A 23,060-nucleotide genomic window follows, 5' to 3' on the forward strand; every position below is an offset into this window, starting at 1 on the left:
GATGCAGATTAATATCAGCATAGTGTATTAAAAAAGATAATTTTTTTGGTGCTAAATATCTTTGTTTCACAAATTAAGGCCATGGCATTGCCTTTACTTGTGCTTGTTCTTAACTGGAAGTAAATGAAGATCTGACGGAAGCCCAGGAATCACAGAGTGTTTCTTGGAAGGAGCTCTGGATGTCATCTTGTCCAGCCTCCTGCTGGAGGCAGGACTGTGGCCGGCACTAAAGTAGGTCAGCCATGATTCTGTCTAGCCAGGTGATGAAAACCTCCAAGGACGAAATGCCACAGTCCCTATGGGCAGCCCATTCCAGTGCTGCGTTGCCCTACCAGTGATGCTTTTTAAAATTTTTTTCCAGATATCCATCCCGAACCTTTCAAGACTGTGGCTGCTGCTGCTTGTTATGTCATGTGGCACCATGGTGAAGAGTTTGGCTCCACCATCTTAGTAAATACTCTTTGGGTAGTTTTAGGCAACTGTGAAATCACTCAGCTCTTACTTTCCCAGTGTCCATATCCTCCACTGAGCCCTGTGCAAGACCAGCCTGGGAGGCAGTGAGCAAGGCAGTGGGAAACAGGGCATGGACTGGGGTGCACATCTCTCCTCTGTATGGCTGCATTGTTCCTGCCGTGTTTCCACATGCAGTCACAGCAAAAGGTTCCTGCTGGAGGGACTGTGTCCCCAGGAAGGAGGGTGCTGAGCTGCAGCTCTCCTTGCAACGCCTGGTTCCTGACTGGGCACACAGGAAAGTAAGAGATGCATCTAGTGACCACCTTGACAGTCTCATTATTTGTTTCAGACTCCAGGCTTTGAATGAATGCCTGAAGCTATAGTCTTTCCCTGCAGGTATTTTCTACCCAGTGCTTGCATGTCAGTGATTTGTTTTTTAGTGTTACCTGTGCCTAGGACAGATGGATTTATTGATTTGATGGTGCAGATGGACATGCGTAGACAAAGGTATTAATGAAAGCAAGTCATACACAACAGTGGGTGTTTTTCCTATTTAAAATATCTTTTCTGGACTGCAGAATAAAAATATTACTTCTGGCAGTAGAAGTGCTTTTCTGTTGTCTTTGCGGCCACTGGCCAGCCACCTGCCAGGGACTGTTTGGGTCAGAGCAGAGGCAGCAGTGGGTGAGGGGGATTTTGTGGTGCATTTTGAAGGCAAGCTGAGCCAGCTGCATTTTAGCAAGCTGTCATGAATTTCTCCCAAGTTTGTTGTTTGAGGGCAGCTGTATAGTCAGAGGCTGCTAACTGTGTATGCAAATGGATAAAACATTTAGTGAAGTGAAAAGCATTTGCTTATAGGAGCAGACAGACATACAATGCCAAGGCAGATGACTCAATCATGTTGATCTTTTGTTGCTATCTCTGGATTAAAGTAAATTTCCTCTTTAAACAGTAGCCTATATCTAATTTAAAGCTGTCTCTCATCTTGCTGATAGATTGTTTCTTCCCTCCTCTGGGGGCAGAGACATGCTCCAGAGATGGCACCCAGCTTCTGAAGAAGAACACACACAACTTGCTTTCCTAAGACTAGTGCCCAAATGTCAAAACATATCAGGGCCCCTGCTCTCCGGATGTGTCATCCCAAGTCTCCCCACGCCAACGGCTGTGGGTCTGAGACAGGCACAGCAGACTCCTGCTCTCCTCTCAGGAGCGACACTATCATGTTTAACAAATGTGTCTTCTCTACTAGCCTGCAGCATTCCCATGGGAAAGGGGTTTTGCTTTAGGGTTGGATTAAGAGAAGGCTACCACAGATGTAAATTTATGCTTAGGTCTAAACCCAAGAGCAACAGGGATAATTGGATGCTCCAGGCTAAAATTGTTCTGAGGTTTTAGCAACTTGCCTGTGGCCATCTAGCAAGTCTGTGGCAGAAATACACTGGAAATACAACTTGAGAGCAGTTGAACCTCCCAGGTATACTAACCATAGAGCGTTCCTGGTATCTGGTGAAAATGTGCAGACTTTGTTGCTTTTAAGAGTTTCTATCCAGCAAAAGAACAGCAGCAGGACTTAAAATCACTGGTGAGATTGTTCTGCAAAAGTATAGCTTTTAATGGCTCAATTCCATCCCTGACCTGGAAAGCTAACTGCTAGTGACAGATGAGGAGCTGTCTTCCACATCTCATCCTGTCAGCCCTCATTGCTCTGACTTTGGCAGGAAAATTTAGTTTACTTGAAGACTTCAAAGGTGGCTGAAATGTTGTGATTTTTATAAAAATACAAAACTGTCCACTTCTCAATTCCTCCAACCCAAATATTGCAGCAATATTTGCTAATGAGAAATAATTATATCTCAATTTTAAGTGACACAAATGCTATTGTTTACACAAAATGTGAGAATCTAGTAAGACATCAGGCGTATGTTTAGAGGGATAATGCATGAGAAATCCGTTCTCAGGGAGCTGAGCCTTGCAAAGGAAGATGACAGATACATGTGTTTATAGACAGACTCTAGAGCTGGCTGTAGTTGCTTATCATTTGTCATAAATGCGGAGACTTGCAGCACAAAGTACTAGTGCAGCATAAGCTGGAACATATGCTCCTCTCCAACAGATGTAGCATGAATCCTAATGCTCACTGGACGTTTCAGGTTGATGACCAGGAAGAGGATTTATCCTGGTATGAGTAACCTTGAGCCTTCCTGTGGATTGTTGCCTAATCCATGGAAAAGTCCCAAATGGAGCAGGTAAAGTGTGGCCTGGTTTTCAGCTTGCACAGCTGGCAATTCATAACTGAAGCAGCCATCTGGACCTACCTGGTACATTGCTTGGATATGATGTTGCAAAAATGTTGGGACAAAAATGCCTACTTGAAGCTGTTGCTTTGAAGTGAGCTGTAGAGTGACCTGATAGTTCAATATTTCTTTCCAATTAACTCATCATTCTCCATAGTCTTAGTATTCAAACAGAAATAACTCACCACTCACAGCCCTGTGTCTTGTTTTCAGTGACTTTCCTATTCACAAGCAAATCCATGGTTATATTTTTCCTTCTTTTTATCTTCCCTGCACTTACCAAAATAGATGTGATACTGATATAGGCTTTGTTTTTAGAAGATGTGTTATAAAAACCCCAAACATTTCACTTATGAAGTTTTATTGATACAACTGAGAGAAACTAATAGAACAAATTACATACAAGAGCTGCATGTGTTGGGTATGAAAATGTAGCATAAAGCCAATAGGAGAAGTTTACAGAAGAGATTTCCTGGAGAATATTCATCCATCTTGTAAAATTTTGCAGCATCTGGCAATTACTATGCCACACTCTGCTCTTACTCAATGTTCACCCTGTTCATCTTAGGCAACACTTACTCATTCCTGAGTTCTTCCCACATACCAAGATATTAATCTGCTTCTCATGCAAACAGTCAACAATCTGAAATTTCTACAACACACCATCATGGACTTGATTTAGTAACTGGTTTTGTTTGCTTTCTTTTGTTTGTTGTTAAGGATAAAGAATCCAAAGTGGATCAAAGTTCCTTTGGTCTCTGGAGCTGGACCTATGCCTCTCCTTGCCCCTTTGTTTAGACTTGCATGCTGTGAAGTTTCAGAAGTTGTAGCCGCTGCTCATCTGTATTTGCCTTAAATCAAGCAACTTCTTAAGTGGATTTTAGGTGTTTCATTTTTCTTTGCTTTGCTGGGCATAAGATTAGCCTGATGTTTCTGCGGGCTTTGCTTTCCTTGGCTTCTAAAATAATTTTATAAGGTATTGCTGATTGAAATCATTAGGTCATTGGGTGAGTCCAGCTGTGCCCCTTATCCAGCAGTGCTCTGTTTCAGGGGGCTGCAGAAAGAATCAAACTCTTGTGATGAAGGTAATGAATTACAAGTGCAAATATTATCATGACAATTGATTGTGATTATTGATGGGTGGGTGAAAGTATCTATGCAAATGCACATCAGTGTGTGCCTGTTTATTAATACTATATATCTCTGTTCAGCCAAGGAATGAGCAATGTGCCTTTTATTCAGAGCAAGGGTTCACAGAGATAAGAGCTGCTGTGGCCGCCTTGTGACCACCAGCAATGAGCCACGTTCATGCATGGAGTCGACTGTGGGTAGGTGACGAGTGGACAGCGGTGGCCAGAATGTGACTGTAGTTGCAGCCATTTACGTTTAGGAGGGCTGGCAAGACCATTTTACTAGCCGCATCTTCAAGTTTGCTGGGTTGCTCTTCACTGGTCCTGGGATGGAGAGAGTGCACAGGCATATTTATGCCTTTCCTGGGACTCGAAGCCTTCCAGCCCTTCGTGGTGAGCTGGTGACAAATGGTGTTCACAGTGCTGAGCAGGAGCTGGGTCTCCCTGAAGCACCGGAGAGGCGGTTTCTTGCTGTATGATGACCTGCAATGTGGCTGGAGGCCAGGAGAGGACAACCTGGCTGCCATTGAGCCCCCCCACACCGGGCCACTGGGCCCAGTTCAGGTATATTTTGATCAGGATGACTTGTCTTTTAGTGATGGAAGAAGATGGGTGCTAAAATTAAGTTATGTTTGTTTCTACTCTTTCCCTGCACCCTGCCCCATCTTCTTTGATCAACAGTTAGGTGGTCAGGGTGTAAATGGACTTGTTGGCTGGCTGTTTGGGAGATAGCTATTCTTTGTACAAATACCTGCCTTCAATTAATCTTATGTTATTGTTTAATTAGTCATCTACTTGGGGAGCTAAATCAGTGCTGTAGCCCACATGCAGATGTACACACAGCACAAACTACAAATGAGAGAGGATACTGGAGGCAAATTGTGTCCAAGAAACCTGCTGGTTCAAAATTGCTCATTCTAAGTATTTGGTGAACAGCTTCCAGTAAGATAAATGTCCAAAAGGCCATGAATGATTCATTAAAACAAGGGAAATAAATCCAATGAAGCATTCAATCATCATGAATAATTCATTGTACTCTAATATGTTTAGGAGTGATATTTAAAATATATTTCCTAGGCTCATGTTTGTTCATAAACCTGACAAAAAAAATGATCTAGAAAGAGGGCATATTATTTATTCCAGAGCCAAAGGCTGGTGCTGAAATTGTGTGAACTGAAATCTCTTAGTGGGTTCAGATGCAACCCTCAGTATTTCATACTACTTAAATGACTAAAAATCTTCCTGCAGAGATGAGTTGTTAAAGCTCCCGTCAGATCAGATCCCAGGAAAGCTGTAACCACAGTGGAGCAAAAGGTATGGAAATTTCAAGTGTGTAACCTTCAATATCAAAGTGCTCTCAGAGCGAGCTTGAAATTTGTTCAGCCTGAGGCATCTCTCCCCAAGCTTCTGTCATCTGTCACATCATGGCAGCAGACAGAGCAGAGAGATGGGAGGGGAATAACATTCATATGAGGACAATGTCGTGTCATTTAAAGATCTGCAATCTGAGCAGAAGTCTTGGTTTTGGGTGAGTAACAGTTCCTCTTTATTTTTCAGTTCAAGCTTTTCCTTCTTTGGGCACCATGGATATCCCTTTTTTCTGCTACCACGAGGATCAGCAACTTATTGTGAGGGTGGCTGGTGATGTCTCCACTCTGCAGTGCCACGTCCACGGTCCCTAACATGTGATGCTGCAATGGTGTCTGAATCTGTTTAACACTTTCTGTGGTCTTTTACTGCTCCATGCTTTCTCCAACACACATGTCCTCCTTTAATTATGAGCATGTTCTTTTCCCTTCAGAGAGGACCCAGACACACAGATCCCAGAGGCACTGGTGACCCTGCTGCTAGGGAAGGTGGTGGGTTTGGGCACTGCAACATAAGCCCGATGCTGCAGGAAGCCAAAGGGACCTTGTGTCAGTGGAGATCAGCTTCCAACCGCTGCTGAGGAGGACATCTGAGCATCCTCCTTGCTCCTCTGCAAAGTGCCCTTATGTCCCATCTGCAAAACCTCCCACTAGTTTTTCTGAGTGCTGTAAAAGCCTCCAGTGAGGGATCCACTCACTTGCAATAGTAGGACCTCAGCTGGGTCATGGATGTGTCCCTTCCCACTGCTGCTGAGATAGGGGAAAAACAACCTTTTGTATTCACCATTCTCCTCCCCTGTTTGCAGGTACCACTTCAGAGACGGCAAAGGGAACAGGAGACAGGGTGTGTTCCTGGAGGTAAAGTAAGAAATAACTTGTTGTAAAGGCAGTTTGGGCTTGACCTCAGTCTCCCTTAGGTGAGCCTGTGTGGTTCCTGTTTGGTGGGTTTGTTTTGCATTTGTATCTATGTGAGATGGGAAGGACTACTCATGTTTTACAGTTCCAGGGAGCAAATATGATGCCTTCTCTATTGTAAATTAAAAAAAATAGATTTAAATTGAATTAAGTAGGACATGAAAGATGATCCTACCTCTGTTCAAGGGGTCAGCACTGTAATAATAAGGAAACCTATGACACCAGATGTAAAAATAGCTGTCACTTAATAAGCTCATCTGACTGGCCTTAAACAGAGACCTATAAGCTGCACTTGTTGTCTTGCTAATAAAGTAATTGTGTTGCTTTGCATTGATCTGTGGAATGTTTAATTTTAGTTAAAGGGGCACAGCCTGAGAAATTGGTGCAGAGGGATGCTGGGAAGAGATCAGGTTTAGCCTTCCTGATGGGATTTCAAGCTCCAGTACTGTAATGCCGGTTCCCCGACAGGGCAGCTGGGCAGGTAAAGAATTTCCCTCAGAGCAGGAAGATTGCATGAGTGAGACTGGGGCTCTAGGCATGATTTAAACGACAGCACGTGCAGACATGTCCTATACTAGGCACTGTACTGCAAGGTTTTCATTTCAACTGCTGATGAGCAGTGCTCGCAGCATCCCCCCAGCATCTTTCCACCCAAATCGAGTGGGCCAGGAGCAGTGCAGAGGACACTGCCCTGCGTGGGCTGGTGTTGCTGAGCTGGCACTTCCTGACAGAGATACTGCCAGCAGGGGATTGCTGCCAGGATCTCTGCGTAGGTGTGAGGTGAAACCTCCCTGAGCCCAAGGATCTCTGCTACTGTCCCTCTGGGAACAGAGGGGTGAAGAACAGTGCTGGCTCAGGCCTTTTTATCAGTTTTGGGTTGCTTTTCCTTCTCTACAGGCCACTTTCCTTTTAAGCCATTAGCTTTTCCCCTCTCTGTCCTTGATGGGATGATGTAAGGGTCTAGGACAAGGCTTACTAGAGCTACCACTGCCCTCCAGCCCCACAGAACAGGTGCTGTGAGCCAGAGCATCAGCTTTTCCCACCCTAATTGCCAAGTGCTGATAAGCTGGTTTCCCTGGACTTATCCCCCTTCACTCAAGTTTCCTCTCATGCTTTTTTTTCCCCTCCTTTTCTCTGGGTGGGTGATCCAGCCCAGGCTCATCAGGAGTAGTGTCAACTGAGCCAGGATCATCTCATTATTTGAGCCTGTAAGCCAATAACAGAGCTTATTCCCTGTTGTGCACTTGCCTTTGATTCTGCGTGTTGTATCTCATCGCTTCATGACAAAGCTTCATTTTTGCAGCTTGCTGCTGCAGGTTATTTGTCAGGCACAAAGCCCCTTCTCTAATTTCATGGCAAGCTTAGGGGTAGGCAAGCCCAAAGCTGAAAGACATGGAGGCCAGGCAGGCTCATGGCTGGGACCCGGTGACGGGAGTCACTGGAGGGGAGGTGGCTGCTGCCGCTTTGCTGCTCTTTAAAAGCCATCAGTGACACAGACACAGTGCCACTGAAACCAGCGGAAAGCTGCGGGACGAGACCGACTCGAGACTCTCTGCCAGGATAAATTCACAAATGCTGGTAGACGGGATTTATACATGTAGTGGTGAAGGTGAGGGAAGTTTTAACCTACTTTGTGAAAACTTACATTTTTAAAGTTACAAAAGAACAGGTAATTCTCTGAGCAGCTGATGAGGTTTTGGTTTTATTGTTCTCAAGTGGAATGAGATGGCCAGGCAGTGCCGATGTCCTGCTGCAGTCTGAGGACCTTAACAGGATCTTTCTTGTATGAAATTGCATACATTAATGCTTTGGATCTCTACTCTGCTTCCCAATGGCCAATTTCAACCGAATTGATTGCAGAGTTTTGGGAGGCGGAGTGCTCGACAAGCAACAGAGTTTCCTTGGGAAGTGAAGGGAAAAGTTGTGTGCCAATAATGCGAGCAACAAATAGCAAGTTGAAACCCGTGTTAAATTCTCTTTCCTAAATCCTCTCTTTGCTGGCAAACAGGCATGAAAGATACAGACCTATTTAGAATGGTCTAATCTTGCTAAATTGATTTTTAAAATCAATCAAATGGCACAATAACCCCAAACTGGTATAATGAAGCTGTTACAATCCTCATTTAAATTACTCTGCTTTAATCAGCAAATTAGGGCTCAGCTATGTGATCAGTTTTTATTAGTTTAGCAAGTTTTGGTGTAAATACATGTTTAAGTGACTTACCATTAATTAAGCTAAACCATTTCAGTCAGTGACTAAATTTACATTTGAACACACACAAGTCCAGGTTTAATTAGATTGGTATTAAACTGGTTTTTATTAGACTAGTTTAACACAAGCATGTGCAAGGTTTGGCTCTACCTGATGCTTTTTAAACCTGGGGGTTACCTGGCTCTATCTTGGGGGTCCTCAGGCCCACAAGCTCTGCTGAGCCCTGGGGGTGGTGGGAAAAGATCTGAGCAGGCTCCTGCAGCTGGGGGACGGACCTGGATGGGGAGGGTGATGTGCCAGGGCCTTGTCCTGCCACCTGAGCTAAGGCACGGCCACAGGGTTGATTTTTGGCAGGGTGCTGGAGGATCAGCACAGCATGTTAACCTCCTCTGCTGCCCTAGGAGAGTTAGCAGGGCTTGTTGGCTGGAGCCTTTAGGTACACCAGCCTGGCTGTTGTCATTCATATGTGGAGCTCATCAAATACTGAACTTAAAGAGCAAGTGCAAGACTTACGATCCTGACCTGGAGAGTTTTTATGTTTCCATTTTCAACGTAAGAAACATTTCCATTCACAGTTACTGCTGATTCCCCTTCCGTATGATGGTTGTATACTTGCATTCCCCTTGCTGAAAGATGTTTCCTTTCCATGATGCTGTAGTTGGCTTTCTTCACAATACCAGCCACTTCAGCTTTCTGGAGGACACGTGACGGCAGTCACCCATGCTCGCAGCTTGTCAGACAGAATTCAGTGTGCCAGCAGATGCTAATGGAGATAGGCTGGGGTTTTTTGTTTCTGTTTCATTGCTTAGCTGTAAACATATAGGCATGGCTTCCTGAATGCCAGTGTAATGGGTATCAGTGCCCTGCTCACACAAGTTTCTATGAAAAAAAAAGTCCTTGAGGGTTTTCAAACAATATAGGACAAGCTGGAGATGAGCCAGCTGATGCTGGTATTGTTCACCAGTGTAGAGCCAGGGTATTTCTGTCTGTGATATGGACAGGCTTGGGCAAGAGATTGTTGTGTGAGTCAGGAAGCCATCCTTCTACAGCAAGGAAATCCTGTATTGGGCTATATGTGGTTTATAGCAGCCAGGACTGCTTGCAGGCTCTCTGATTAAAAAGTGCTACACCCTGCTGATAGCTAGTGTGCAAATAGACTGGTAGAGGTGGCAGGAACATCCCACTTATTACATAGAAAACATTTTAAGAGAGAATGTGCAGTAACACCCCTACCCCCAAACTCCTCCTTGTCCACACATGTGCTCTGGAGGTCTGGCTCTCCTCAGTCCTGGGTTGCTGAGTCTCCTCAGCTGTTTGTGGTAGCAAGACACCCTCTCCAGTTTTCCCATCCCTGAATGGGGACTTGGTCACCCTGCTGCTGTGACTGGCAGAGATTCATTAGCCCACAATACAAAATGGATTAATTTCTGCCCAATCATGTTGGTTTGTGTTGTAATGAACAGTATCCTGTAAAACCTGGAAGTCAGAGGAATGGCAGGTGAAGGGTGTTTATTTTGTTCACAGCATCTCCCTCACAGGACCACCCAGTGGGTTGGGGGAGGAGATGTGCTAGCAGCTTTGTTTCAGAGGAAATACTTAGAAGAGTAATGATTGGGGCATGAAGTCAAGTGACCAATCTTTCAGACTTGTATTTTTTTGCAATCAATTATTGTACTTTTCTGCTATGGTCTGTTTAATAGTACATTACATTAAGTGGGAAGCATGACCCACTCACTGGGGAAGAGCAGCTGTATGTCACTGGTGCAGGAAGGGATCCCCATATATTTCCTCCTGCACTTGCAATAGACTGCATGCAGCTTTGGTTCACTGGGGCAGATGCCGACCTGGGATAGCTGGTAGGAAGCCCGAGGCTTGTGTGTCAGGCACATTGTGAAAACACCCCACAAATGTCATCACCTGTCTGTGCCTTCTGTCTTTCTGCCACTTTCTTCTACCTACTCAGATGGTGAGCTCGCTGGTGCAGATGGCTCTTCCTACGTCTCAGACAGTGTCTGGCATGCTGTAGCATGGATCAGTTACACAGATATATGAAATACTGCTAACTGTGGAGAAACTTTAATGAATACTATATACCAAACACTTCCTTTTGCCTCTGCAAATCTCCTCCAGAGAGGTCATGCAGATCGTATATACTGGGATATCTATTTTTAGGTCAAACTTGTATGTGAATAAGTATAACATTATTCCTTATTTAGTAAACAGGATATCCTGGATATGGGACATTCTGAAGCAAGTGTTTAGATAACATCTATTTAAACAATGGGTAATTTAAACAATGGTAGTAAAAATTGATGTTGTGAATTCTCTCTGGTCCTGGTTTTGAGGTCAGGGTTATTAGTGTACACCTATTATTTTTCTGGAGCATGCAATTGCTATTAAAAACCTCTTAATTTTTTTTTTTTTTTTTTTTTTTTTTACTTTTACACAGGAACAAAAACACTGCCTAAGCAAAATATGAGGAGCATCAGTATTATAACTATCAGCGGAGTTTATACATATTTTATTTCAAACAAATGACAGAAAGAAGAAAACAAATCTGACAGCCACCACAGAAGTAAATGTATTGCATGTGGTCCAGCTCCTGGGAAATGGTGGAAGATCATGCAGGAGAGGTGAGTTGCATCACTGAGACTTGTTCTCAAGTTCAACATATTCTTGCTACTAGAAGCAACAAGAGGAGCAAAGTACTCCAGACAAGATAACACAGTTTGTTTCTTCTGCGAGGGGTTGTAAAATGCAGGCTAGGGATAAGCTGTGATAATGTGGATAAATTGTATCCACTGCAAAGTAAATACAGGTCCTGCCACATAATTTCAGTAGGACTGAAACGATGGACAATGAGGAAAGTTGCTTGCTGCTATTTGGTAACTGAAAGCAGTTTTGTGTTTATGACTGCGTCAATTCTGGTACAGCAGCCATCAAATGCCCTTAGCTTGTGCAAGCAGGTAGATGGAGTGGCTTTTAAATTGGCTCTTTTCAAGTAAGGTCCAGATAGTAGAGCTGAGCCCTCTGTGAAGTCTCCCACCTCTGATGTATTTAGGATTTTGCTCAGAGACCCAGCCTGCGTGCAGGGAGTCGTGAAGCAGCCAAGGTCCTGGAAAATTGGCTGTTGGCCATCTTTTATCAGCCCCAGGCACTACAGCTCTCGTCTTGCCACTGGCTGAGGAGGTGAGAAAAAACTAGCTGATAATTTAAACAGTGGTAGTAAAAATCAGTGTTGTGGATTCACTCTGGTTATGATTTTGAGGTCACGCTTATTAGTGTACAACCTGTTATTCTGCAGCTTGAGTGAGCCTGCACCAGAACCATCTGGCGTGGGTACAAGCATGTGCTGAGCTGGTGTTTGCACTGGCGGATCTGGTGTGGCTGGTCGCACGCTTTCTGCCAGCTGTCCCCTGGGCTTGTCCCACTCGCTGGGGTGACATCTGCATTTTCTCCGGTCTGTGGGGCCCACGGCTGGCTGGGAGACTGCAGCCAAGCCCCTGTACACAGGTCCCACAGTGACGATTGCTGTGCTGCTAAGCTCTAGGTCATCTCGTGGGCAGCAGCTGCCTGACAGGCACAAAGGGCCGTGCCAGCTCCTGCAGATGTAGCTGTCTGTCTCCTGAGCGTGGACGTGCAGCTAATCAAATCAACCTTGCATGAAAAGAGCGCAGGCTGTCTTGAAAAGTCGGTATGTCTGTAACAAGACCTGAAGGCATGTGAAACATGCTGGGCTTGAGGGTGTAAAAAAGCACAGGCTAGTAAAAATCAAATGTATGGGCCAATGGGTTCATAGAGTTCAACAGTATTTTTCAATAAAACACCTTGAATTATTGATTTCATATCATTACAACTGTGTTTTTAAACATTTTTGGGTTTTGGGGTGTGCAGAACAAAGTGTTTGAAGTGATGGGTCACAGGCAATAAGCAGAACAATCGAATGTTTTTGTCCTCTTATCTGGCTTTGTGGAGAAATACAGGAAAACATGAAACAAGGAGTGGAGAAGAAAGATGCTTTTTGCTTCTTGGTTGTTTTCAAAGATATGGCTGTTGTGGAATAACATTTATGAGTTGCAAGGTTGTCGCTTTAGCTGTCCCACAGCTGTCAGAAAACATGCTCTTAGTTGTGCGGCATGGAATATTGTGCTGGTTGAGATCTGGTAAAGGTAAGAAACCATAGACAATTTTATATCTATATCTGCTTTATTTTTAATTTAAAAAAACCCAACAAACCCAACCAACACTTCTGATGAATAACTCCAAGAGTCAGTGTTGGCGTGGTTAGGACATTTCTCTGTAGCTCTCAAGTGTACTCTTGACTCACCCTGGTTTGGTTGCCCGTGAATTAATTCAGGCTGTTTGATCTTGGTTACCTAGTTTGACTTTGAGTGCAGCATCTTGGCTACAAAACATAAGCTTCTTTCTGTGAAGTATGATTTTTATGTACTTGAAGTCATGTTTTGTTTCATGTAAAAACAAATTACATGACCAATCATTTGTACGGCCTTTCTCTTGCACTTGGTTCTCTGACCCATTCCTTGTTACAGCATTTTCAGCTTGCTGGGTTCAGTCTCTTGTATTCAAACACTGCTCCTTCACTTTCATGGGGCCACCCACGACACTGTACACATGCAGCAAGTTGCAGTCATGCAGTAATAACTCAGTCACCTGAAATTAAACCCCAAGAGAAGTCTTGCATAGATGCTCCTTAAACTTCAGCAAACAGCTTCAAAACTCAATAAACATTTAATAAACAAACAGAAGTTGAGGATTATGATCCTGTCCCCATCAACATCTGAGACAGAGCCAACATACTTTCAGCAAAATACCTGTTTAAAAATGATCTTAAGTATCTGTGCAGAATGCAGGGGGAATGAATTCCAGAAAGAAAACAAGAGCAATACACAATCCAGCCCTATGGTCAAGAAACACAGTGATGGACAAATGCTATATAAAGAAGTCTTGTCCTGAACAGGAAAAATAACAAACCACCTTGGTGACTGGATCTGTGTGGCACTATGTGGCACAATTTTCCTTTTCTCTCAATTTGAAATGGTGCCACATTTTCAGGTAATTGGAATATCCAGAGACTTGCAGCAGCAAGAGCTTGATATGCTCATTTTTTATGTTTAATCAACATCACCACTGTAGAGCACTCTTCAAGCTAAAGCTAGTTTGTAAACAAAGACACGTCCAGAAATACAACTTGGATACAGCCAGGATAGTATGACCCATCATGGACACATCATATGAGATATGAGGAAATGCAGGTCCTAAAGATCTCTTCAGATCTGCAACGCCCTGAAGAAGCAGTTTGGGTGAAGAAGTCTTAGTGACAGACAAGTCCTGGTGATTTCTATGGGGTTTAATGTGGCTGCTCAACTCTCCAGCAGTGCTTGGAGGCTTTGCACGTGCAGTGTCATTTTTGTGGCTCTTTTCTCACCTGAATGTTTGGCTCTGCTGTTCGTGGGCTTGGGATGATGCCTGAGGTAGCCCTGTGTGTATTTCTGATGGATCCTCAGTTCTTCCATTTGGTTCGTGCCGAGGGTGATGCTGTGGGCAGAACTGTTGTGACAGTTGCAGTTAACAATGGCGGGCCTGATATGATATTGGCTTTTGTAGAACAGATGAGGCCAAAAGTCCCTGTGCAAAAAATGAGTAACTTCTTGTGGCAGGTGCATTTGCCCAGTGAAAGCAGAGCTTCTTGGCTGCTGAAGTGTGGCAGCTTCTGGCTGTCTTTGTTTTCAAGGTCTTGCAGTAGTTGAGACCTTTGACCAATGAGAGCCGCTATTGACTACAGGTCAGATTCGGCCTGGGTATAAATGGAGTCCCCTGGGGGAGCCATTTTGAGCTCCTCCCCTCAGGCAGCCATTTTGAGCTCGGCCCCCTGGAGCAGCGGCTGCAGTCGAGGACTCTCCCCTTGGGTTCACGACGCTGCCCAAGGAAACTCCTCAAGGTGCCTTGGGTCGGGACGCTGCCCTGAACAGGTCCTCGAGGTTGAGAACCCTCACTTCTCAGGTGAGTGATAGAGCATTTTGGGTTGTCGTTAAACCCTAGGTAGTGAATTTTTGTTTGCGTTTGGGGTTGCCATTAAACCCCTAGGGTGTGAGGCTTTGTTTTACGTTTCGGGTTCCCATTAAACCCCGGGAAGTGAAGCTTGCGTTTGGGGTTGCTGTTAAACCCCTGGGGAGTGGGGCTTTGTAAAGTGTTTTGGGTTGTTGTTAAACCCCAGAAAGTTATTCTGTTCTCCTCTTGCGGACATTCGAATCTGTAACTTACGGAGAGCTGGTTGGTTGTTTTATTAAAAAATAAATTTATTTATTTTTTTTTTTAAATTGGTGGTGGGTTGCTCATTTGGAAGCCTCTGTAACACTTCTCCCTTCTAGTTTGTCAGTGTCTGAACAATTTGGGCACAAGGGAGAAAAAACCCAGACTTTTGGATGGTTTGATTACAGGCAGTGTTCGTACAGCAGTGGACCATCCACATGGCGCTGACTTTGCTGGCCCTTTGGCACCGAGACCCTTCGGCAGAGCTGTGAAGGGGAGAGACTCCCTGCAGCGGGACAGACCCGTAACACTTATTTGAGGAAAACTGTGCAACGTGGAGCTTGTGATATGGCAGCACGGCACTCCCCACCGACACAGGCGTCCCCCTGGTGTGAAGGTACAGAAACACGCGGTTTTACAGCGAAAAACCCCTGCAGTGTCCTGTTGCAGTGAGGGGGGGCACGGGGCGGTGTGGTTGGTGCTCACGCTCCGCTTTCGGGGCCAGCCCAGGCCGCCGCCGTGCGAGGGGTGGAGGGGCTCTGCCCCTGGGGAAGGAGCCGGCTGGGCCCTGGGGGGCCCGGGGCTGACGGGCGCGGCTGGGCCCTGAGGCGCCTCGAGCCTCGGCTCCCTCAGCGCGGCGGGAAGGAGCGGGCGGCGCCGCTCCCCGCCCCGCGGGCGGCCCCGGCCAGGCTGGCCGGCCCCCGGCGGACAACGCCCCCGGCCCTCACGCCGCTGCCGGGCCCGCCGCCCGTGGCATTTCCTCTGAGCTCACTCGGCGGCTGACGCGCCGCCGCTTCCCTCGGAAGAGGAAGCCTCGCAGCGGAGCGGCGGCGGCAGGCAGGGGGGTGCGCGGCGACCGCCGTGTCGGCAGCGGCGGGGCGAGGCGGGGCGGCGGCGGCGGCGGGGGGAGGCAGCGGCGCGGCCCGCGCTGGGGGCGGCCGGGGCGGAGGAGGGGGGCGGCGGGGGCGGGCGCTCCCCGCCCGCGGGGCCGGGCGGCGGCCACCCCCGTGGCCCGACCCCCCGCCGCGCCGTGCCCGTCTACGCTCTCAACCTGCGGGTCTTCTGGCCGCTGGCGACCGCGCTCTGCACCGCGCTGCTCTGCCTCTACCAGGCCCTGCGGGGGGGCGCGGCCGGGGAGGGCGCGGCCGAGGCGGGCTCCGTCCCGCTGCTCAAGGGCTCGGCGCTGCTGCTGCTGGGCTGCCTGCTGGCCCGCTGCTGCGGCGCGGCGGGCGGCGGCCCGAGGCCTGGCGGGATCCGGGCGGCGGCGGGGTCGCGGCGTGGCGCCCTGGAGAGCTTCTACGCGCGGCAGCTGCGGCTCTCGCCCCACGTGCTGGGCCACAGCAAGGCGCACGTCGGGCGCGTCGTGGCCGAGCTGGTGCGCGCCGCCAAGGCGCAGGGGCTGCAGCCCGGCCCGCTGGCCCTCAGCCTGCGCGGGGACTTCGTGCGCATCGGCAGCGCCTACGAGCAGCACAAGGTGCGCAGCCCCGACTGCTTCGACATCCTGGTGCCCCTGCGGCTGCCGCCCCACCTGGAGCCCCAGCCACGCTGCGCCGAGGGGCTGGGGCCACGCGGCGCCTTCGTCTGCGGCCTGCGGGCCAGGGCCGGCTGGCCGCGCCGCTACCGGCCCTTCGCTGAGGGCTTCTGCGTGGAGCTGCAGGGCCGCAGCCACCTCTCCTCGGGGCTGGTGCTGCGCTGGTTCCAGGGCCACCTGCAGCGGTGCCTGGGCGCTGTGCGGTACCGGCTGCAGGAACGCTGCCGTGTCAGCCTCTCGGCCTGCCCGGGCCGCCCGCCCACGCTGCACATCCTGCCCTGCTCCGACTACGTCTGCTGCCACATCTCCATGGCCGTGCGCCTCATCCCCGCCATCCCTCTCGGCGACGCGCTCTACCTCACGGCCCTGCTGCCCGAGGGCCCGCGGGCCCCCCCGGCCCCCGAGGCCCTCTGGGGCCTCAACGCCTCGCGACAGGAGCAGCGGCTGCTGAGCTGGCTGAAGGAGCAGGCCCCGGCCTCCTCCTGCCACCTCAAGTGCCTGCAGATCCTCAAGGGCCTGCGGGACCTCCGCGGGCAGGGCCTGGAGGAGCCCTTCTGCTCCCAGTGGGGCCGGGTGCTCTCTTCCTACGTGCTGAAGACGGCCCTCTTCTCTCTGCTGCTGCAGGGGCCCTTGGAGGCCTGGGACGAGCGGTTCCTGGTGGAGCGGCTGGAGGACCTGGTGCTGTACCTCAGGGACTGCCTGCGCAAGCAGGTGCTGATGCATTTCTTCCTGGGCAATGCCAGCCTCCCCGAGGCTGTGGCACTGCCCCGCTTCCTCAAGGAAGCCACCCCCGTGAACTTGCTGGCTGCCTTTGATGGGCCCACGCTGGACCTGGCCGCCTTCCAGCTGATCAACACCTGGATCCAGGCCCCGCACGTCATCAGGATGTACAGCAGTCCCCGGTACTTGCGACCGGCACCCACGCTGTGCCGGCACGTCACTGAGGCCAGGCAGGAGCCACCAGGAGAGTGAGCTGGGGGCTGGGTGAGCTGGGGCTGCCCGCGGACCCTGCCGGGGCCACGCACCCTCCCAGCCTGCTGGTCCATCAAGAGCCCGCGGCTGCCTGGGGAGGGTGGGACCCGTTTAAATGCGGTTCGCTGGTTTTGGCCCTGACCTGAGAAAACTAGGGAACCAGAGGCCAGAACTTAATGAAATCGTGGTTTTTGTTTCTTAATCTCACGTTCATGAGATTTCTTCATTGAAATGCCTTAGTCAAGAAGCATTGTGTTCAGTCGACTGTTTGCAGACCGAACTTTTAACAGGCTCAGACTGACATTCTGGAAATCCATGTTAACTTGTTGTCTTAGTGGCAAAACTGACCTTTCTCTGAGATTTGCTTTTTATGATACAAAATCCATTTGGGATTTAAAAATCCTGTAAGTGCAAACACACCACCCCCTCAAATGTACCAAGATGCTCTTAAAATGTGATGAGCACTAGCGTATGGGTGTGGATCACAGTCTGAAATGCTCAATGACATGCTTTAAATTTCCTGTGTAATCAAATACATTGTGCTGAATAGAAGTATAACATGTAATGTAACATTGACGGAAGAAGCGAAACCTCTCCCGTAACAGTATGAAGAATCTAGTTGCATGTTTCTGTGTTCAAGTGAAGGTTATAGTGAAGGATTGAAATACAGATAAAAGGAAACAAATAGCACTTTATTTTCACAAAGGCCTTCTTTTTAGGATAATTGGCTGCACTAAATATTGCTGCGGAGGAGGCATTAGTATTTTGTTAAAGGAATGATGTTTGAATCATCCCAAAGAAAACCTTCTCTTAAGGAAATACTCTGAGGTTCGTTTGTGGGTTCTTGTTGAGTTTTCCTAATTTTTTCTGTCTTCAAGTATTATTTTCTTAGAATTTGCTTTACCTCAAGGACCAACAACAAAATTTAAAAATTCTGTATTATTTTTTGGAACAAACCCTAAACCAGTCCAAATCTCAGTGCTGTAAGCTGACTGCTGTGCCTTCCTGCTCTCCAGTGGGAGTTTGGTGGGATTTCTGGATGACTGCCTAACCAGTTTTCTGATTGTGGCAGTGTTTTGACCAAATAACCTGATGGGATTTTCTTGAGCTGTGCTTATAGCAAATCGTTATCTTATTGTGGGGAGGAGGAAGTGAAATATTTAAGGGTAGTTCAAAATTATTTAGCACTGATTCATGGTACAGTGGAGTCTTATGCTGTGGATTCTGGTGTCCTCTAAATAAAAACATCAGCCAGATAATTTCCACTTCTTGCCTGGTTATGTCCCAGTCACTGAAATAACCTGGTGAGTTGTAACGCAGCCAGCGCTGCAGGTGTCCTTAGCTCCTGGTGCAGGTACCTGGTGTACGGGAACCTGACGTGTCCCAGGCTGTCAGCAAATTCAGAATTTCAAATCCTTGCTTTATTGGGTCACTTGCTCAAGTATATGATGCATTAAGACCCAAAATATGTTGCTGAATTGCTGGTGCTCAGGAAGGTGAGCTTGTGCCTTATTACCCCACTATACCGTGCTCTAGATGATCAGTCTGAAATGAATTATAACTGACCAAGCGTAACTTCTGGGAAGCTTCAGGATAACTTGAAGTTACTAATATTCTCCTCCTCTCCATAATGTACATAGAGATACCGGTGTGCTTTATTCACAGTTTTATGCATCAGAGCACAAAACAAACATTTTCAAAATCTATGAAGCTTTATAAAAATCTACTTTTCTAAATGGAAACACTCCCTAGGCAGATGTTTGCTCCTGTCTATTTTTTTAACTGCTCTTGCAGTCTTATTTTCAGGTAATTACAGCCTGGGTCACACCCGCAAGTTGGGTTATTTTTGTATATGAAGTACTGTGCTTCTTTCTACAAATACAGATAGTGTATTTATAGGTAGTACTGATCAAACGTTCTTTGCACATGGTATTTAAGGCTAAGTGAGCTACCTTGGTGTTTTGATTTTCTTTTTGGTAGTAGACCATGATGCGTACTATTTTTGCAACTTGTGTTACTTGGTATTTGAAATAAGATGCAGTTCTGCAATCAGTGCTGTTGAATCTTTTGCCCAAAGGACTAGATGACCGGCCCAGGGTATTGTGGCTGCTTGAGCTCATGACATAAAAACCCTTTAGCTGTTAATTCTGGCATCATAACCACTTCAGTCAGCTGTCAGTTTGTTTGCATCACTGTCTCTGGAAAGTGATCTTTTCTCTGAAAAGGGATGCATATTTGGTGTGTATTTAGTATTGCTGCAGTACATGGAACTCTGTAATAGACTTGGTAAGGACTTTATTGCTAAAGTGTAGTAATACCAGGAAAAGACAGTTGTATCAGGAAAGGCACGAGAGGGAGAGATGGTGGACAATATAAATAGTTTAGAAAATGTAAGTTGGGCTGTGGAGTGAGTGAGAATGATGGTAAACTCTCAGTGAAGACACACTGCAAACAAACCAGAGGACGTGGGGATAAAATTGGAGGAGAACTATTGAAAGCAAGGCGGATTTGGAGTGTAGGGAAAAGAGATTTAAGTGGATTTTGCTTTGACAATGTTTCCAAAGTGGTTGAATCCATCAGGTCTGAACAGTGAGGCAAACCCTCAGTTTGTTAGCCATGTAGGCAGATCTTCAGTGTGAGTTTTTGTTCAGCAAGGCATTTTTGAGTTTGTGATGGCTGGTGATGGGAGAAAATGTATGCATTTGCTTTAACCTGAGGCTTGGGCAAGCTTTCTTGAGGAGGGGGGCTTTCTGCCAGTAAGGCAATGTGTATGCAGTTGGAGGTCTGAGAAAATCTCTTAGACTAATTCGTGGCTCTGTTGTATGACTGAGATATTAACTGTATTTTCTTTATCTACTTACTATAAAGCAGGCATTCATGAATACGGTTGGCAAAAGGAGCTGATAAAAGTTGGGTTCTGTTATGGTATTCATCTTATTCCACAACAAATGTGACAGCACTGGTACCTGCAGCGTGCTGGAGCTATTACAGGGCCTTATCTGCATGAGTAATCCCGTGGGCCTTTTGCCTTCTCCCTCTTCTCCCAACCCATGGATACTGTACATGAAACAAGGTTATGAATATGTATTTGTTAAGGTCATAACTGTCATAATGTATCATAGATTCTGCATGGTTGCCTCTCTCTGTGTGTAAACTGAAACACAAACACAGAAGAAATTGTTATTTAGCACTAATGTGGGTTCTTGGTTCTCTTCATCTGCAAAGACTCTGTGCAAATGAAATTGTTTTTATTGAACGTTGATTAGGAAGAGGAGTCACCTGCAAGAGAATAAGTTTATTCACAGTACCAAAATGCATATATTTGGCTTTATTTTGTATTGAAAAATGCTGTGTATTTCTCAAAGACATCATTATTTCTTATCTGACTAAATATCTCGAAAACATTCCTCTTTTGATTTTGAATCTCTGCGGAGTAATGTAAATTTTAAGTGTCTGTTTGCAATGGACATTCTTGGTACAACTATTTTTTGCTGGTTAATAATTAGACCAAAGATTAAACTAAAGTGTTCAGCTGCTATTGTTCTTTTTTTTTTTAAAAGAAGTGTTTATAGGCTCAAAGTGTCAGCCCATTTTAATGAAACATCTACAAAATCATTTCCTATTTAATATCAAAATACATTTGCACTTTTATTGTTTCCATAAAAAGTTGTTGGTTTTGTCTTAATATTTCACTGTATTAATAAACAGCTGTTTCAAAGCGTCTATGCCTCAAGATTTAAGTTTGTTGTTACCTTTTTTCAGTAAAAGCTACCTGCAGCCACAAAACTGCGATCGGCAGGTTTATGTGCTCTTTAGGAGGAGACTACCAAAGCGGCAAAGCCATGGGAGAGCAGGAAGTCCACACCTTGGGAGTTGTGCAGAGGGGTATGGGAGGAGAGCCAGGAGAGAGACTAGAGCACGGCTGGCACTGTCTGTAGTGTGGTGACTTCTGAAATGGAGCACGTTGGGGTTTGTGGCTGTCTTGCTCAGAGGTTAAGAAGGATTCAGTTCTTGTTTCCCTGACTCCAGCTTCAGGTCGCTGCATAAAATCTGCTTTTTTGATGCTTAATGAAGAGCTGGGACTTAATTTCACAGTATTTGTGTGAGATTTTCAGCATGGCATGTACGGACACGTCTCTGTTCAAAATGGCGTAGGTCATGCTTTATTAAATATGGAAAAACTCCTGCTGAAGCGAGCAGGAGTTAGGGTTAGGGGCATAAGGTTAGGGTTAGGGTTTAAGGGTTAGGGTTTAAGGGTTAGGGGTTAGGGTTAGCATTTAGGGTTAGGGTTTAGGGTTAGGGTTTAGGGTTACGGTTACGGTTTGGGGCATAGGGTTAGGTTTAGTGTTTGGGTTAGGGTTTAAGCGTTAGGGGTAGGGTTAGGGGTTAGGGTTAGGGAGGGTTAGGATTAGGAGTTAGCGTTAGTGTTAGGAGTTATGGTTAGTGTTAAGGGTTAGAGTTTAGGGTTAGGGTTACGGTTAGGGGCATAGGGTTAGGTTGAGCGTGATGGTTAGGTTTTAAGGGTTAGGTCTAGGGTTAGGGTTAGGGATTAGGGTTAAGGGGGGGTTAAGTTTAGGGTTAGGGTTAGGAGTTAGGGTTAGGGTTAGGAGTTATGGTTAGCATTTAGGGTTAGGGTTTAGGGTTAGGGTTACGGCTAGGGGCATAGGGTTAGGTTTAGGGTTATGGTTAGGTTTTCAGGGTTAGGTCTAGGGTTAGGGGTTAGGTTTAGGGGGGGTTAGGGTTAGGATTAGGAGTTAGGGTTAGTATTAGGAGTTATGGTTAGCGTTAAGGGTTAGGGTAAGGGTTATGGCTAGGGGCATAGGGTTAGGTTTAGTGTTATGGTTTGATTTTAAGGGTTAGAGTTAGATTACAGGTTAGGGTTAAGGGGGGGTTAGGGTTAGGAGTTATGGTTAGCGTTTAGGGTTAGGGTTACGATTAGGGGCATAGGGTTAGGTTTAGGGTTATGGTTAGGTTTTAAGGGTTAGGGTTAGGGATTAGGGTTAAGGGGGGTTAAGGTTAGGGTTAGGTTTAGGATTTAGGGTTAGGAGTTATGGTTAGCATTTAGGGTTAGGGTTTAGGGTTAGGGTTACGGTTAGGGGCATAGGGTTAGGTTTAGGGTTATGGTTAGGTTTTCAGGGTTAGGTCTAGGGTTAGGGGTTAGGTTTGGGGGGGGTTAGGGTTAGGATTAGGAGTTAGGGTTAGTATTAGGAGTTATGGTTAGCATTAAGGGTTAGGGTAAGGGTTATGGCTAGGGGCATAGGGTTAGGTTTAGTGTTATGGTTTGATTTTAAGTGTTAGATTTAGAGTTAGATTACAGGTTAGGGTTAAGGGGGGGTTAGGGTTAGGAGTTATGGTTAGCGTTTAGGGTTAGGGTTACGATTAGGGGCATAGGGTTAGGTTTAGGGTTATGGTTAGGTTTTAAGGGTTAGGGTTAGGGATTAGGGTTAAGGGGGGTTAAGGTTAGGGTTAGGTTTAGGACTTAGGGTTAGGGTTAGGAGTTATGGTTAGCGTTTAGGGTTAGGGTTTAGGGTTAGGGTTACGGTTAGGGGCATAGGGTTAGGTTTAGGGTTATGGTTAGGTTTTAAGGGTTAGGTCTAGGGTTAGCGTTAGGGATTAGGATTAAGGGAGGTTAAGGTTAGGGTTAGGAGTTAGGGTTAGGGTTAGGAGTTATGGTTAGCGTTTAGGGTTAGTGTTTAGGGTTAGGGTTACGGCTAGGGGCATAGGGTTAGGTTTAGGGTTATGGTTAGGTTTTAAGGGTTAGGTCTAGGGTTGGGGTTAGGGGTTAGGTTTAGAGGGGGTTAGGGTTAGGGTTAGGATTAGGAGGTAGGGTTAGTGTTAGGAGTTATGGTTAGCGTTCAGGGTTAGGGTTTAGGGTTAGGGTTACGGTTAGGGGCATAGGGTTAGGTTTAGGGTTAT

The 23,060-nt window shown here is 46.6% G+C and overlaps 1 protein-coding gene across 1 annotated transcript; it reads left to right on the forward strand.

Annotated features, from left to right (window-relative positions):
* Nucleotides 1-14,989: 14,989 nt before the first annotated feature.
* On the forward strand, nt 14,990-20,865 carry ITPRIPL2 (ITPRIP like 2). The gene is made up of 3 exons (XM_074885516.1): nt 14,990-15,038; nt 15,275-15,486; nt 15,594-20,865. The coding sequence occupies exons 1-3, from the start codon at nt 14,990-14,992 to the stop codon at nt 17,142-17,144; spliced, it is 1,812 nt and encodes a 603-aa protein (XP_074741617.1). The 3' UTR covers nt 17,145-20,865.
* The last annotated feature ends 2,195 nt before the right edge of the window (nt 20,866-23,060 follow it).

Source organism: Strix uralensis, chromosome 16, assembly GCF_047716275.1.
Source record: "Strix uralensis isolate ZFMK-TIS-50842 chromosome 16, bStrUra1, whole genome shotgun sequence".
NCBI classification, from domain to species: Eukaryota; Metazoa; Chordata; class Aves; order Strigiformes; family Strigidae; genus Strix; species Strix uralensis.

Bases quoted from the DNA above. Each gene is read 5' to 3' on its own strand.
- ITPRIPL2 (XM_074885516.1), top strand. From the start codon at position 14,990: ATGGCAGCACGGCACTCCCCACCGACACAGGCGTCCCCCTGGTGTGAA. The intron at 15,039-15,274 runs GTACAGAAACAC...CGGCTCCCTCAG, and splicing joins GGCGTCCCCCTGGTGTGAAG to CGCGGCGGGAAGGAGCGGGC. The intron at 15,487-15,593 runs GTGCGCGGCGAC...GGGGCGGAGGAG, and splicing joins CGGCGGCGGCAGGCAGGGGG to GGGGGCGGCGGGGGCGGGCG.